Source organism: Melanerpes formicivorus, unplaced genomic scaffold (genome assembly GCF_026170545.1).
Source record: "Melanerpes formicivorus ecotype bairdi unplaced genomic scaffold, bMelFor1.0.p_v2 SCAF_26, whole genome shotgun sequence".
Taxonomy (NCBI): domain Eukaryota; kingdom Metazoa; phylum Chordata; class Aves; order Piciformes; family Picidae; genus Melanerpes; species Melanerpes formicivorus.
Window position 1 is genome coordinate 12,265,755 of NW_027142378.1, and position 16,550 is coordinate 12,282,304.

Genomic DNA, 16,550 nt, shown 5'->3' on the forward strand with positions numbered 1-16,550 from the left:
CAGAGCCTGTGCCCTCCCTCCTGACCCCCAGCCCTCAGCTATTGACAGACATTGATTAAACCCCCCTCTCAGTCTTCTCCTCTGCAGACTGCACAGCCCCAGGGTTAGAGAAAAAAACACCTTCAGGCCTCCTGCTGGCAGATCAAAATCCTTCAACCCCCCTGTGGGCTGACAATCCGGTGCCCTCTGATACCCCCCCGTGTTTTCTGACAGGTTTCCCTGTCTCTCAGGCCCCCCAAGTTCTGGCAAAAAGCCTGGCAGCCTGGAAAACCACCTCCTTGCTCCAAGCCCCCAAACCACCTCCTTGCTCCAAGCCCCCAAACCACCTCCTTGCTCCAAGCCCCAAAACCACCTCCTTGCTCCAAGCCCCCAAACCACCTCCTTGCTCCAAGCCCCCAAACCACCTCCTTGCTCCAAGCCCCAATCCAGAGGGGTCTCAGGGGTAGAATCCCTGGGTGGTCACTGGCAGGAGCCCAGAGGAGTCTCCTGGCATCACCTGGGAATGTTCAGCATTTCTGTGATGAAGCTCCAAGGCTGTCCCAGCAAGGAGAGGGTTTGGAGTATCTGCCCATCCAGAGGGGAAAGAGTGGAGCTGGATCATTTTGGAAGGAGAGTAGGACCCCAGGAGGCAGCTGCTTGCAGTGGATCCTCCCTCCATGCCCTTTGTGTGGGGTTGGTTGGGGGTTGGTGTGGTGGAGGCTGTGTGTGCTCATGAATTGCTGGGGGTTGGTTTGTTTCTGAGCTTGCTTCTGTGAGTCTTTTTTTTCCCTTCTCTTTGTTTTCCCCAGCAGAAATCCTGGCAAACAGGAGGTGTATCTCAGACTGAAGTGGGCAAGGCTGCCACCTCCCTTTTTTCCTCCTCAAAAACCACTCTCAACCATTCCTTGTCCTGGAAACACTCTCGCTGCCTCCTCCACTTGCAGATCCTGGCAGGAGACAAGATTTCCCCCCCTTCACTGCAGATGCTTTGCATGTTCAGGTTGAGGTGGGGAGGAAAAGGAATCCCCCCAAAAGCAACACTTCAGCTGGGAATCCTGACAGGCAGAAACTGCTGCAGCCCCCCCAGCACCACTACAGGCTGGCACCAAGCAGGGTTAGACAGCACAGCTTTGCCAGCAGCCTGCACAAAGCATGCTGGAGGGTGTCCAGAGAAGGGCCATGGGGAGGAGCAGAGGGCTGGAGCTGCTCTGCTGTGAGCACAGACTGAGGGAGTTGGGGTTGTGCAGGCTGGAGAGGAGAAGGCTCCCAGGAGACCTCATTGTGGCCTTCCAGGATCTGCAGGGGACTGCAAGAAAGCTGGGGAGGGACTTGTGAGGGTGTCAGGGAGGGATAGGACTCGGGGGGATGGAGCAAAACTAGAAGTGGGGAGCTTGAGATTGGATGTGAGGAAGAAGTTGTTGCCCAGGAGGATGGTGAGAGCCTGGCACAGGCTGCCCAGGGAGGTGGTGGAAGCCTCCTGGCTGGAGGTGTTTGCAGCCAGGCTGGAGGTGGCTGTGAGCAACCTGCTGTGGTGTGAGGTGTCCCTGCCCATGGCAGGGGGTTGGGACTGGCTGAGCCTTGAGCTCCCTTCCAGCCCTGAGAGCTCTGTGGCTCTGTGAAATGCAGTGGCTGAAGGCCCTCCTCCTGCTGGGGCACAGGGAGCAGCTGAGATGTGCTGTTCCCACCTGTCAAGTGTTTTCCAATTATGATTATTAATAGGCCTGTTGTTGTTGTGTATTTATTTTCACCCCCCACGTGCAGGAGCTGAGTTCAGCAGCTTGGGGCAGCCCAGCGTCAGCAGAGAGACAGCAGAGCAATTCCATGCTCAGTGGAATCTCTAACAAGTGCTGATTGCCTGCAAACCTAACCTGGTGAAACCTGCAGGAACGAGGCAGGGAGAAAAAGCCAAGGAAATAAATAACTAACCTGCTGGAGGGAGGAGAGGAGGCAGAAGGCAGCCAGGGGAACTTCAACGCCCGCTGCCTCCCCCCAGGAGGGCAATGCAGGGCTCAGCTCTACAGAGGCACAAAGGGTAGCAACAGCACAGCCCTGGCCTGTAGGCTCTGAAATGGACTCATAGAACCATAGAGCTGTCAGGGCTGGAAGGGAGCTCAAGGCTCAGCCAGCTCCAACCCCCTGCCATGGGCAGGGACACCTCACACCACAGCAGGTTGCTCACAGCCACCTCCAGCCTGGCTGCAAACACCTCCAGAGGGAGCATCCACAGCCTCCCTGGGCAGCCTGTGCCAGTCCCTCACCACCCTCACTGTCAAGAGGAGTCAGGCTCTTTCTCAGTGATGCCCAACATCAGGACAAGGGGCAATGCAAGCTGAAGCAGAGGAGATTCCACATGAACACAGGCAAAATGTCACTGTGAGGGTGGCAGAGCCCTGGGACAGGCTGCCCAGAGGGTTTCATGGAGTCTCCTTCTCTGGAGACTGTTAAAACCCACCTGGATGCATTCCTGTGTGGCCTGCCCTGTGTGATGCTGCTCTGGCAGAGAGGTTGGACTGGATGATTTGTCCAGGTCCCTTCCAACCCCTTACACTCTGTGCTTCTGTGACCAGCAGGCCCTCGAACTGGGCAGGCACAAGGCTATTGATGCAGCCATAAGGAGATGCCCAGCACAGGCTGCAGTGCCCTGACCACAGCCTGTTTCCCATCACAGCCAAGAGCCAGTGCATCAGCTCCTCAGCAACACCAAACTGGCATCCTCAAGGCTTTTCCTGCCTGTGCTGTTAACCACACAGTGAGGCACCCAGGCTCCAAAGCCAGGAGGTTACAAACAGCTCTCCCCATGGCACTCCTCGGGGAGAGGTGAAACAGAGACCCCAAACTCTGCTGTGTCCAGCTCTGGTGTCCCCAGCAGAAGGACACAGAGCTGCTGGAGTGAGTCCAGGGGACGTCACAAAGATGATCCAAGGGCTGGAGCAGCTCTGCTGTGAGGATGGGCTGAGGGAGCTGGGGCTGTGCAGCCTGGAGAAGACTCCAAAGGGACCTCAGAGCTGCCTGCCAGTACCTGAAGGGATCCTGCAGGAAGGCTGCAGAAGGACTTTTCCTGAGGGTGTCTAGAGCCAGGACAGGGGGGAATGGTTTGAAGCTGAGGGAGGGTAGGGTTAGACTGGATCTTAGGAAGAAGCTCTTCAGCAAGAGGGAGCTGAGACTTTGGCACAGGGAGGCTGTGGATGCTTCCTCCATGGGGGTGTTCAAGGCCAGGCTGGATGAAGCCCGGAGCAGCCAAGTCTGGTGGAGAGGTGTCCATGCGCACGGCAGGGGGGTTGGAGCAGGTGAGGTGCAAGGTCCCTTCCAGCCTGAGCCATGCTATGATTGCAGCAGAGACTACAAAAGCACTTAAAAACCCCCAAATTAAAGCCAGCTTTTCTGTTCCTTTTGCCTTTCCTTAGCTTTGATTTCCTTTTCCCCCTATCCTTTCTTCCTCCCTGTGCATGCATGGCCTTCTGTTGTGCTTTCACACAGGAAGAATCAGAAGAACCATTAATACCAGAAGTGCTCTGAACTCTCTCTGTTATTTTTAGATTCATTTTTTCCCCCCTGAAATCAAACCTAGGTAGATAGAGTGCAGTGATGGGAGCATCAGAACAACTCACAACAGCTCTGAAGTTCTGTTGAGCCAGGGATCACAACATGTTCTGCCTTAAATCTCCAGAAGGACCTGTTAATATTGAAATGGAAACTCTGTGCCTCTAGACCACAAAGTGCTTCTGCTTAATTCGACCCCATGGGACCAGATCTGTGCTGAATTAGCCTGAAAAGTTAATGCTGAGGTTTTGCTTTGTTTCAATGGATTTAGCAGACACTGCATCCAGCTCTGGTGTGCCCAGCAGGAGGAGGACACAGAGCTCTTAGAGGGAGTCCAGAGGAGGGCCACAAGGATGATGCAAGGGCTGGAGCAGCTCTGCTGTGAGCACAGGCTGAGGGGGCTGGGATTGTGCAGCCTGGGGAAGAGAAGACTCCAGGGGCACCTTAGAGCTGCCTTCCAGTGCCTGAAGGGATCCTGCAGGAGGGCTGCAGAGGGGCTTTGCATAAGGGTGTCTAGAAGCAGGACGAGGGAGAATGGTTTGAAGCTGAGGGAGAGCAGGGTCAGAATGGATCATAGGAAGAAGTTCTTCAGTAGGAGGGAGCTGAGACTCTGGAATAGGTTTCCCAGGGAGGTTGTGGATGTTTCCTCCCTGGGGATCTTTAAGGCCAGGCTGGATAAAGCCTTGGCCAACCAAGTTGAGTTGAGAGGTGTCCCTGCCCAAGGCAAGGAGGTTGGAGTAGATGACCTCTAAGGTCTCTCCCAACCTACACCATTCCATGATGACCTCACCTTATGTTTTCACCATAAGATCCTTTCATCCTCCTCAATGATCTGTCAGGATTCCTTTCTACCTCGCCAGGGATAAGCACTGGATCCAGCCATTTCCTCTCCAAATGAATGGCCTGGAAGTGTGCCAGGAGAAGTTTAGGTTGGATACTAGGAACAATTTCTTCTCTGCAAAGGTGGTCAGGCCCTGGCACAGGCTGCCCAGGGAGGTGGTGGAGTCCCCATCCCTGCAGCTGTTCAAGAGACCTGTGGGGGTGGGACATTGAGCCATGGTTTAATGGCCATGGTGGTGTTGGGTGGACAGTTGGACTGGATGATCCTCAGAGGCCTTTTCTAAGTGGGAAAAAAACCCTAGAAGCCTATGAAGCAGCAATGCAAAAGTCCTCCTGACATGCAGGACACACAAAGTGTTTGCAGGGAGGAGTTCAGGCCTTCTGACCAAGGGTTGGTTCGTCTTCAGTCATCACCCAGCACAGCAGCTGCTCTAGAGAGGAGGCTGTGGGGTTCCTCAGGAACTCACAAGCTCATTAATTCTCTCCATGGCAACATATTTGGTCTTGTTAGGAGGGAAAAGCAATTAGAAATGAAACAAAACTAACACCTTTGGGGGTGTGACAAAGTGTCAGAAAGGGACCGGGGTCACCCTGTGGAAAATCAGACTCAGAGCAAGGGGGAGGGGAAAAAATTGCCCACCAAAATGAACTGCTTCACCGACCCAAAATGGCTAATTACAGAGGAAGAGAGAGATCACACCAAGAATAATCATAATGAGCTTTGATTAGGCTGCAAGCTTTCACATTTCATTCTTCCAAATCCCCACCAAGCTCTTTGAAATTCAAGAGTTCTCTCATCTGAACATCAAAAGGTAAAAAGCCCACGGAGGGCTCTGTGCTCCGTCACCACCAGAGATGATTAGCAAATTAAGGGGGGGGGAGAACCCACAGCAAACAAACCAACAACAACCAGTCCAGGGTTTAAGCAAAAAAAACCCCAAAGGCAGAAAACTAAATGAAAACAAGAGAAGCAAACCCTCCAGAGTGCCAATCACACAGCTTCTGTGCCACACCTGCCTTGGCCTCGCTGCGGGCATCAGGCTGGCCTCACTCCTGGCCAGGCTCTCCCTGGTGCCACCCCTGCCTAAGGGAGGAGGCTCCCAGATGGATGCAAGAGTTTGGGTTAGGAGCGGCTCCTGCAACAGCTTGGGTTAGATGGGCACAAAGGGACTGACTATGCTTTTGCAGGTACCAGAACCACTGCCCTGGGCTGTAGGGTCAGAAATGGGCTCAGAGTGGAACTCAGTGCCTGGGAGGAATTCCCCCCAGGGAACCTCTTCTGGAAGAATCACAGAAACAAGCAGGCTGGAACAGACCTCAGGGATCATCAAGTCCAACCTATGACCTAATACCCAACACCTCCTGACAACCAAACCATGGCTCCAAGTGCCACATCCAAGCCTTTCTTGAACACCTCCAGGGATGGGGACTCCACCACCTCCCTGGGCAGCACATCCCAATGGCCAACAACTCTCTCTGGGAAGAACTCTCTCCTCACCTCCAGCCTAAACCTCCCCTGGCACAGTTTGAGACTGTGTCCTCTTGTTCTGGTGCTGGGTGCCTGGCAAAAGAGACCAACCCCCTCCTGGCTACAACCTCCCTTCAGGTAGTTGTAGAGAGCAAGAAGGTCTCCCCTGAGCCTCCTCTTCTCCAGGCTAAGCAACCCCAGCTCCCTCAGCCTCTCCTCACAGGGCTGTGCCCCAGACCCCTCCCCAGCTTTGTTGCCCTTCTCTGGACACCTTCAAGAGTCTCAATGTCCTGCTTAAATTGAGGAGCCCAGACCTGGACTCAAGGTGTGAGAAGGGACCTTAAAGATGATCCAGTTCCAACCCCCACTGCCCTGGGCAGTGACACTCTCCCTGCTAATTTATCAGCTGAGTATCTGGTGTGGGTGTTCGTAGCACTCACATCAGGGCTTTTGCCAGAGGATGTGTTTTGGTTTGTCAGCAAGAGGTAAATAATTAAGTTTTCCTGATTCCTATTCTGAGCTCCCCAGCTGCAAGCTGGAGGAATAAATAAATAAAGACCACTCAGTGGAGCAAACAGCACTCTCTCACCCTCTGCTCACCAGGCTGCCAGCACCGCCACAGCCTCCCTCCCTGCCCCTCCTGCCCAGCCTGCACCAGTGCTGACCAGCCCCCCAAGCTCCCCACATGGCCTGGCTGGACATGGTCACACGTGGTGGTCTCTGGTGGTCAGTCCAGGCTGCCTGCAGCCTTGCCTCCCCCCTTTGTCTCGATGCTGCTCCCAGGGACGCTCCAGGCACGGGGCATGCACCCAGCCCTGCTCCCCGCAGACCTCAGCATGGATGCCACACCACATCGAGCCTAAAAGCACAGCTGTCTCCCCAGCACTGCTCTCATCTGGCAGGTGAGCATGCTGATGCCTGCAAGGGAAAGGGGATGATACTCTCATCAACAAGCCGTGGAGTAGCTGTCCCTAAGCACAGTCCCGGCATCCTGCACAGCCCCAGGTGATGAGAGTACATCTGCAGCTCCTTCCCCTCCAGTGACTGCAGAGGCCCTGGGGACATCATTAAGCTCTCCCTCTGGAGGAGCTGGGCAGCTAGAGCTGGGCAATGAGCTGGATTCCCTTCCTAAGCCCAGGCCAGCACAGGAAGGGAAAAGAGGAAAGAATAAATGGGTGTGGGTTTGCTGCTGTTGTTAATGCCACTGCATTGCTTACTTTCTCCTTTTGCTCCTGCCTTCTCTCCTTGCCTTTACTCATGCAAACCCACAGATGCTGTGGAGTCTCCTTCTCTGGAGACTCCCAAGACCCACCTGGATGTGCTCCTGTGTAACCTGCTCTGGGTGATCACAGAACCACAGAGTTATTGAGGCTGGAAAAGACCTCTGAGATCATTAAGTCCAGCCTACGATCCTGCTTTGGCAGCAGGGGTGGGCTGGATGATCTCCAGGGGTCCCTGCCAAACCCTACCATGCTGTGATTCTATGAGATCCAATTCCTGTCTTCTTGGGGGCTGTCACCAGCCCTGGAGCTTGAAAGATGTGCAAGAGCCCCTGGAGGGATAAGAAATGTGCCCAAGGTAATTCAGAAAGTGAGTGGCTGAACATGCACCCAGTGGCAGTTTGTCTGCACTGTCTGCACAGTGGAGAAGGTAAAAAGAATGTCAAGAGCTCTCCTCCTTCCTGGCCTCTTCTCCCCCATGCCCTATGACCAAGACCCTTGGAGGCACTCACAAGCCTGGTTACACAATGATAGAATCATTGAATTGGTTTGGTTGGCAAAGGTCTCTGAGACCACTGAGTCCAGCCCTCGACCTGTGACCACTGTGGCCATTAAACAATGTCCCAGAGTGCCAGCCCCACACACCCCTTGAACACCTCCAGGCATGGGGACTCCACACCTCCCTGGGCAGCCTGTGCCAGTGCCTGACCACCCTTGCAGCAAAGACATTTTCCCTCATCTCCAACCTAAGCCTTCCCTGGCACCATTTCAGGCCATTTCCTCTCCTTCTATCAGCTGATACTAGGGAGAAGAGACCAACACCAGCCTCACTCCAACCTCCTTCCAGGCAGCTGTAGAGAGCAACCAGGTCCTCTCCACAGCCTACACTTCTCCAGGACAAACAGTCCCATGTCCCTCAGCCCCTCCTGATCTCGAGAGATCATTTACAGAGGTTTGGGCATTTGATTAACTCAGCTTTCCACACACACCCCAAATGTTATAATTCTGTGCAAAGATCATCAGGCTTTTAACTGAGCCATGACCTGACACAGTCCAGCAGCTCTTCTCAAGAGCTCTGGCAGCATAAATCATTCATTACCAAACTGTCCCTAACTCTGCTGACAGGGCTTGTGTAAGGGCTGCTGCACAGGCCACGTGCTGGTGCCTCTGCTTCACAAGTCAGAGCACTTCCAGCCTCCCCAGGAGCCATGCACAAGGCACAGAGCAGAGCCTGAAGCACAGCTCAGCCTCAGCACTCACTGAGCATTAAAGCCCTCAAGCAGCTAGGAGGAGTCTAAGAAGAGCAAAATCCCTCCTGCTCCTTATCTTTGGGAGGTGATGCTGCCCCTCTGCTCCACTCTGCTGAGACCACAGCTGGAGCTCTGGGTGCAGTTCTGGAGACCCCACTACAGGCAGGATCTGGATTCCAGTGACAGATGACTCTCTCGGTGGAGAACTTTCTCCTGGAAACCAGCTGAGACCACAGCTAGTAGGGTCCAGCCCTGCTGGCAGGCTCTGCCTGTGCCCAGGAAAACCTCTGCTCCCTTCACCCTGTCCTGAGGGAAGAGCATTTCCAGCACACCAGGAGCCCTTACCTCCTAATGGTCCTGAGCAAGGTGGACCTGGCCTCGTTGTGGAAGGTGATGATGACGCTGGTTGGTGGAAGGTCCTGGCGGTAGTGCAGGGTCGTGCACCTGGGGAAGGGAGGAAGAGGAAAAGGCCATTCAGGGACTGCAGTGAGACCTCACTGCATGAACACAGAAGTCCATCATCAGTTGGTCCACCAGCCTCTGCTAAAAACCAAACAAAGCCCAGCAAAAGACCCCACCACAATGAGTGTCTGTGTGAACCTCCCCTGAAGCAGTCCAGAAACTGCCAACTGAGTCATGCAGGACGAAAGCAGCAGAAAGAGCTTGGCTGGAAATTAACAGCTGAGGAAGGCTGAGAAAGGAGGCACCCAACTGACAGGCCTTTTCTCTACGCCTTGATGGCAGCCAGCACATCCAGCCTCCCCCCACCAGCAGGGAGTGGGACCCTTTGGACAGGTGGTGGGTTGAAATTACCCCCTCCCCCCCAGCTGCTTTGGAGAGACTATCCCCAAAAGAAAACTGCCAGAGCAGCTCAGGTGGAAGCAAGTGCAGCTGTGTTTGCAAGCACAGCTACAGTGTGGACACATGGGATGCAAGGAACATGTACAAAATATACACTATTTACATATCTGTAAACAGCACAAGAACCCCCCCTGGACAAAGCCAGGGGCTGCCAGCAGCTTCCTCCTCTTTGCCCCCTCCTCCCCCTATCCCCTGTGACCACAGGACAAGAGAAGAAAGGAGAAAAGCAGCTGCAAGTCCTACGATGGCTCACTGGCTGTGTGAGGTTCTGGTGTCACCCCAGCAGCGCTGGGTCACCATGATGAAGGCTTTGTCCCTTTCTTAGGCTGAGGCAAGGGCCCAAGTGCTGTCACACCCAGCTGGCTGGTGGCACTGGCAGAGCTAAGAGCAGCACCGCAGTGCCAACTCCAAGCCACCTCTCCCCCACTCCCACATAGGAGTGTGCCCAGCAGAGCCAGGGAGGTTCTCCTCCCCCTCTGCTCTGCCCTGCTGAGACCTCCCCTGGAATCTTGCAGCCAGCTCTGGGCTGCCCAGCTCAGGAGGGACAGGGATCTGCTGGAGAGAGTCCAACAGAGAGCTGCCAGGATGCTGAAGGGACTGCAGCACTGCCCTGTGAGGAGAGGCTGAGAGCCCTGGGGCTGTGCAGTCTGCAGAGGAGAAGACTGAGAGGGGATCTGATCAATGGCTATCAATAGCTGAGGGCTGGGGGTCAGGAGGGAGGGGACAGGCTCTGCTCAGCTGCACCCTGGGATAGGACAAGGGGCAGTGGATGGAAACTGCAGCACAGGAGGTTCCAGCTCAGCATGAGGAGGAACTTCTGCACTGTGAGGGTGCCAGAGCCCTGGAGCAGGCTGCCCAGAGAGGTTGTGGAGTCTCCTTCCCTAGAGCCTTTCCAGCCCCACCTGGATGTGTTCTGTGTGCCCTGTGCTGGATTCCATGCTCCTGCTCTGGCAGGGGGTTGGACTGGAGGATCTCCAGAGGTCCCTTCCAGCCCCTGACATCTGTGCTCCTATGAAAACAGGCACCCAGCAGCAGCTTCTTGCTCCTCACTCCAGCTTAGGAAAGCTCAGCTAAAGTTGCTTACTGAATGATGCAGGGGGGTACAGGGAGCTGGATGAGCAGCCCAGGCCATGCCCCAGTGCTGTTTGGTAGTTCAGAACCCCTCTGTCTTTAGAGGCCCTGAGATGGAGCTTTGCTGGACGAGGGTGGTGGTGCACAGGGCAGTGCCACTGAGTTTCCTGCTGCATGTGAGGCGGCTGTGCAACTCTTGTGCCCTTTGAGGATGGACCTAGAATTAGATACTGTTGAATGATGAATTTTGGGTGTTGGAGAGAGTGCTGGAGGAGCAGGGCAGTGAAGAGAAATCTGCTGTGGTCAAGTTGAGGCAGGATTTGGGGAGGGTTTTGATGAGAGGCAGCAGCTACTGATTTACTGTGAGCTCACTCAAGCTGCAGGGCTTTGTCCTTTGTCTTTGGAATGGTTTCACCTCTTGTGCAACCTTTTGTCTTTCATGTAGGGCACTTTGGAAGTAGCCAGAAATGCTATTCCAAGAAGCAAGGCTGAAAAGCTTCATTAAAAAGCAGGCATTAATCTCAGGCACTTGGGCTGCACCTTGTGCTGCTAGCCTAAACCAGCAACATTTGGCTACTCTGCCTTGCTTCATCCTCCCCATCCCTGCCCTCCTTTTTTCTACCTTGAGTGGTCCAGAACTTTGGGAAATCAAATTAATGGTTTGTTTGTTCAGTCCTCTTCCTTGCTTCATTTGAGAGTATGAAGAGTAGCACCTGGGCAGGGACACCAGAGCAGGTGAGGGGCATGTGGATGGGAAGGGACATGGTGCCTGTGATGGAGAGCTGCTCAGGCTGGGCATGAAGTGCCCTCCTGCTCTGCTGTGTCCTCTTAAGCCACCACAGAGACTGAGAGGGACCTGGAAGGAGCAGCACAGAGGTGTGTCTGGCTTTCCTGAGCCAGGAATATGTTGGCATCACTCTACAAAGCCACAAATTCCATCAGCTAAAGGTCAGAGTAATTACAGAGTCTACAACATTTCCTCCTGGGAAGGAAGCAGGCAGGGACTGTGGTTACTGCTGTGGCTTTTCACTTTCTGCAGGCTGGCCTGGAGAGGTTCACATCCCACTCTTCCCTGTAGTCAGATGATGCCAGTAAGGCAGCATGAAAAAGGAAACAGTCCAGAACCAGGAGTTGGCTCACCTCTCAGCCAGCTGGTGGAAACTGCAGCCTCGGGGGGTCATAGGAGATCACAGGGTGTTAGGAGCTGGAAGGGAGCTTCAAAGATCCTCAAATCCAACCCCCTGCCAGAGCAGGAGCAGAGAATCCAGCACAGGTCACACAGGAACACATCCAGATGGGGCTGGAAAGGCTCCAGAGAAGGAGACTCCACACCCTCCACCTTTTTACACCCAAGAGTGATTTCCATTTCACTGCTGCTCTTCTCAACAGCAGTGGAGAACAAATCATCCATGGGACAGCAATGTGCCCTGGGGGCCAAGAAGGCCAAGGGCATCCTGGGCTGCATTCAGAGGAGTGTGCCCAGCAGAGCCAGGGAGGTTCTCCTCCCCCTCTGCTCTGCCCTGCTGAGACCTCCCCTGGAATCTTGCAGCCAGCTCTGGGCTGCCCAGCTCAGGAGGGACAGGGATCTGCTGGAGAGAGTCCAACAGAGAGCTGCCAGGATGCTGAAGGGACTGCAGCACTGCCCTGTGAGGAGAGGCTGAGAGCCCTGGGGCTGTGCAGTCTGCAGAGGAGAAGACTGAGAGGGGATCTGATCAGTGTCTATCAATAGCTGAGGGCTGGGGGTCAGGAGGGAGGGCACAGGCTCTGCTCAGCTGCACCCTGGGATAGGACAAGGGGCAGTGGATGGAAACTGCAGCACAGGAGGTTCCAGCTCAGCAGGAGGAGGAACTTCTGCACTGTGAGGGTGCCAGAGCCCTGGAGCAGGCTGCCCAGAGAGGTTGTGGAGTCTCCTGCTCTGGAGCCTTTCCAGCCCCATCTGGATGTGTTCCTGTGTGCCCTGTGCTGGATTCCATGCTCCTGCTCTGGCAGGGGGTTGGACTGGAAGGTCTCCAGAGCTCACTTCCAGCCCCTAACATCCTGGGATCCTATGAGGCTCATCACATCCCAAAGATGGGATAAATGACTAAGGCCTTGAGCAGCTTGGTCTACTGGGAGGTGTCTCTGCCCATGGTTTGGAACTAGATGACCTTTGAGGTCCCTTCCAACCCAAACCATTCTATGGATGCCTGTGCTGATGCTATGGAGAAAGTGAGGACCCTCCCCAGCAACCCCAGCCTCAGTTCACCTCTGTGACCAGGCCAGACAAACCTCACCCCAAACCAGCCTGGAAAGGGTTAGGCTGAGCTGCTGCATCTGCCAGGGCTCCCCTGGGGGTCCCCATGAAATCCTGACTGCCCTTGCCAAGAGCCTCACCCCTGGATGCTGTTTGAGGAGCCCTCCCAGAGCTTCCCTAGTTGCTGCCTTTCCTTTCTTGCCTCCTCCCCCAGCGCAGCCTGCAGCTGAACCTCTCAGCTCCCCAGAAGGCAGATTTCCATGTGCAGTCGTTCGCTCCAAGTGGAGTGCTTTGGCACTGGGGCTTGGGCAGTAAAAGCCACAGCCTGGGAAAGCATTCAGTCCAGCATGTCCAGAACGATCCTGTGTGACAATTTCATCTGGGTCGTTCCAATGCAGTACCTGGTGGTGAGAGCCAGCTGCAGCACCCAGCCCGAGTATGGTGCAACCAGGGGAGAGGAATCAGCCCGCAGCCTGGCACTGCCTGCTCTCGGTGTGAGGGCATGCCACAGGGCACACCACTGCCAGGGAGAGGAAAGGAACCCAAAGCAGCACCCACCACCTTTTGAGGAAAGAAAGGCAGGCTGAGGGCTGCTGAGGGCTTTCTGTTGGGGTTTGTGTTTGTTTCCTTCCTCGTGGGCTTTGGTTTGTTGGTTTCCCTTTGGCTTTTTGTTTGCTGTGGGGTTTTGTTTGTTTTGGTTTGGGTTTTTCTTTGGGGTTTTGTTTGTTTTGGTTTGGGTTTTTCTTTGGGGTTTTGTTTGTTTTGGTTTGGGTTTTTCTTTGGGGTTTTGTTTGTTTTGGTTTGGGTTTTTCTTTGGGGTTTTGTTTGTTTTGGGGTCTGTGTGTTTGGTTTGGGTTTCCATTAGTTGGTTGGTTGGTGGTTTGAGGTTTTGTTTTTTTTCCATAGAATCACAGAATCAAGCAGGCTGGAACAGACCTCAGAGATCACCAAGTCCAACCTGTCACCTCTTCCCTAGCCCCTCCTGACAACCAAACCATGGCTCCTAGTGCCACAGCCAAGCCTTTCTTGAACACCTCCAGGGATGGGGACTCCACCACCTCCCTGGGCAGCACATCCCAGGGCCAATCTCTCTTGCTGGGAAGAACTTTCTTCTCACCTCCAGCCTAAACCTCTCCTGGCACAGCTTGAGACTGTGTCCTCTTGTTCTGGTGCTGGGTGCCTGGCAGAAGAGACCAACCCCCACCTGGCTACAACCTCCCTTCAGGTAGGTGTAGAGAGCAAGAAGGTCTCCCCTGAGCCTCCTCTCCTCCAGGCTAAGCAGCCCCAGCTCCCTCAGCCTCTCCTCACAGGGCTCCTTGGGGACACTTCTGGCAGGTGAAGCAGCGCTGTATTTGGCTGCTCGACAATCAGTGTTTCCTCTAACTCACTGCCTTCTTAGGTCTCTTTTCCCTCCTTTCTTTCTGTCTTTCTTTTATCCACTGCAAGATAGATATCTAAAAAATTAATCAAACAGCTGAATTTGAAGAAAGGGGAAATGCAAGAAGGCAAAAATAATCTGCTGTGCACACGCTGTGCTGCTGCCTGCAAGGCTCCAAACTGAGGAGAGGATGCAGTTATCATTCATTAAAAATCACTTGGATTTTGGTTTTTTTTTGTCTTTGGAGAAGAAGAGAAGGATCAGAAAAAGGAAAGAGAAGAGAAGCTCCTGGAAAGGAAAGGGAGAATAGCATGGCTGCATTGAAACCTAGTTAAAGCAGACTGTGTGTCTTGATCTTCAAAGCAGCTCATGAATCATTCAGGCTGCTAGAGCCCTCCACACAGACTCAGGGTCTGCCTCCTTTCTGGACCTCCTTCTTCACAACTGAAGCAACAAGAAGAAAGAAGCCAACAGAAGTGGAAAAAACCAAGAAACCTGCAGGGGAGGAAGCCCAGAACCTGCTCTGTGTTCAGCAGGATGTGAGAGCCTGGCCACGCTTCTGATGCCAGTTTTGCCAGAACAGCTGAGGTGACAGCAAAGGCTTTCTCCTCCTGACAGTACAAGCAAAGCTGGCACCTTGCACCTTCCTGGCATCATACAGCTGGGGAGCTTGGAGGAGACCTCTGAGATATCAGGTCCAACCACTCCTCTAGAGCTTGCAATCCCAACACTACCACCAAGCCACTACCACTAAACCATTTCCCTCAGAATACAGAATTGTCCAGGCTGGAACAGACCTCAGAGACCGTCAAGCCCAGCCTGTCACCTAACCCCTAACCCCCCCTGACAACCAAACCATGGCTCCAAGTGCCACAGCCAAGCCTTTGTTGAGCACCTCCAGGGACGGCGACTCCACCACCTCCCTGGGCAGCACATCCCAAGGGCCAATCTCTCTTGCTGGGAAGAACTTTCTCCTCACCTCCAGCCTAAACTTCCCTTGGCACATCTTGAGACGGTGTCCTCCTGTTCTGGTGCTGGGTGCCTGGGAGAAGAGACCAACCCCTACCTGGCTACAACCTCCCTTCTCAGCACCACATCCTTAGGTCTCTTAAATACCTCCAGGGATGGTGACTCCACCACCTCCCCTGGGCAGCCTCTTCCCACATCTAAGGAGCTTTTCCATGAAGAAACTGTTCCTAATCTCCAACCTGAACCTTCCATGGCACAACTTGAGGCTGTTTCCTCCTGTCCTCCCACTTGTTGCATGTGAGAAGAGACCAATCCCCACCTCATTCTACCCTCTGAAGGAGCTGTAGAGAGCGATGAGGTCTCCCCCCAGACTCCTCTTCTGAGGACTAAATAACCCCAGCTCTCTCAGTGGTTCCTCACAAGATCTTCCAGGCCCCTTGGTTGCTCTCTTTGGACACACTTCAGCACCTAAAAAAAGCCACCAGTCCTTTAGATCTTTAGGTGCCAGGAGATCCCAAGATTACACTTCTTATGGTCAGAACCAGGGATGTGAAGATTCACTAAGGAGAATGCTTGCTGCCCAGAGCTCCCTGGCACTGGGTGGCAAATCAAAGCAGAGAAACAGTCCCCACTCCCCACACCACCTCCTCAGTCACAGTTGCAGAAGCACAAGCCCTGCTCCATGCTGTGAGAGCTCAGAAAGACTTTAAGCATGCAGGGAACTGTAGTGCTTTCAGCAGGAGCTCTGTGTCCAGTCCTGGTGCCCCAGCATAAGAGCTGGAGAATGAGTCCAGGGGAGGGCCATGAAGGTGTTTAGAGGGCTGGAGCACCTCCCACGTCTGAGAGAATCAGGGCTGCTCAGCCTGGGGAAGAGAAGGCTCCAGGGGGACCTTAGAGCAGCCTTCCAGTGTCTGAAGGGGGCTATAAGAGAGCTGGGAGGGACTTTTGACAAGGGCTTGTAGTGGCAGGATGAGAGGGAATGGATTGCAGCTTGAGGAGGGCAGACTGAGACTGGAGATGAGGAAGAAGTTCTGTCCAGTGAGGGTGGTGAGAGCCTGGCACAGGCTGCCCAGGGAGGCTGTGGATGCTCCCTCCCTGGAGGTGTTTGCAGCCAGGCTGGATGTGGCTGTGAGCAACCTGCTGTGGTGTGAGGTGTCCCTGCCCATGGCAGGGGGTTGGAACTGGCTGATCCTTGAGGTCCCTTCCAACCCTGACAGCTCTGTGACTCTGTGGCTGCCTGTGGTCACCCTTTGGCTGCAGCTGATGGCGCAGACCTGCGAGGCACAGGGCAGCTGAACACAACCAAACGAGAGCTTGATGGAAGGAACTGTCTCATGGCCCTTAATTACCAACAGCAGCAAGCCTCAGAGAATTACTTCCATCACTTCCCAATAGCTGGCTTCGATTTCAGCCCACACTAAGATACTGGGTCAATAGGAGCAGCGAGACAGGCAGGGGAGTTAAACAAACAGCTTCATTCAGTCCGAATTACTTGGAGCAAGTTATCAAAGTAATCAATGGCAGGTAACAGCTATAAACCAAGTGATCAATATGTTAGAGCAGTCACAGGCAGAGGATGGCTCTGGCAGAGAGTGATCAATGGCACCTTGGAATTGCTGAAGCACTTAGTGATGAAGTGATGGCCATCAGGAAGTCTCCAGCAGGCCCTCTGGCATGGTTCAGGTGGGCAGCATTATCATCCCAGCACTACAAGCCCCTGCATAAAGTCCCTCCCCAGCTC

General features: G+C 54.1%; 1 protein-coding gene across 2 annotated transcripts in view; it reads right to left on the reverse strand.

The window, feature by feature from the left end:
- GALNT14 (polypeptide N-acetylgalactosaminyltransferase 14) overlaps window positions 1–16,550 on the reverse strand; it is a 98,366-nt gene that overhangs the window by 36,124 nt on the left and 45,692 nt on the right. For both annotated transcript variants that reach the window (XM_068153716.1, XM_068153715.1), the window contains exon 3: window positions 8,643–8,741. In XM_068153716.1, coding sequence (XP_068009817.1) covers window positions 8,643–8,741 — 99 coding nt within the window. The remainder of the gene's footprint in view (window positions 1–8,642; window positions 8,742–16,550) is intronic.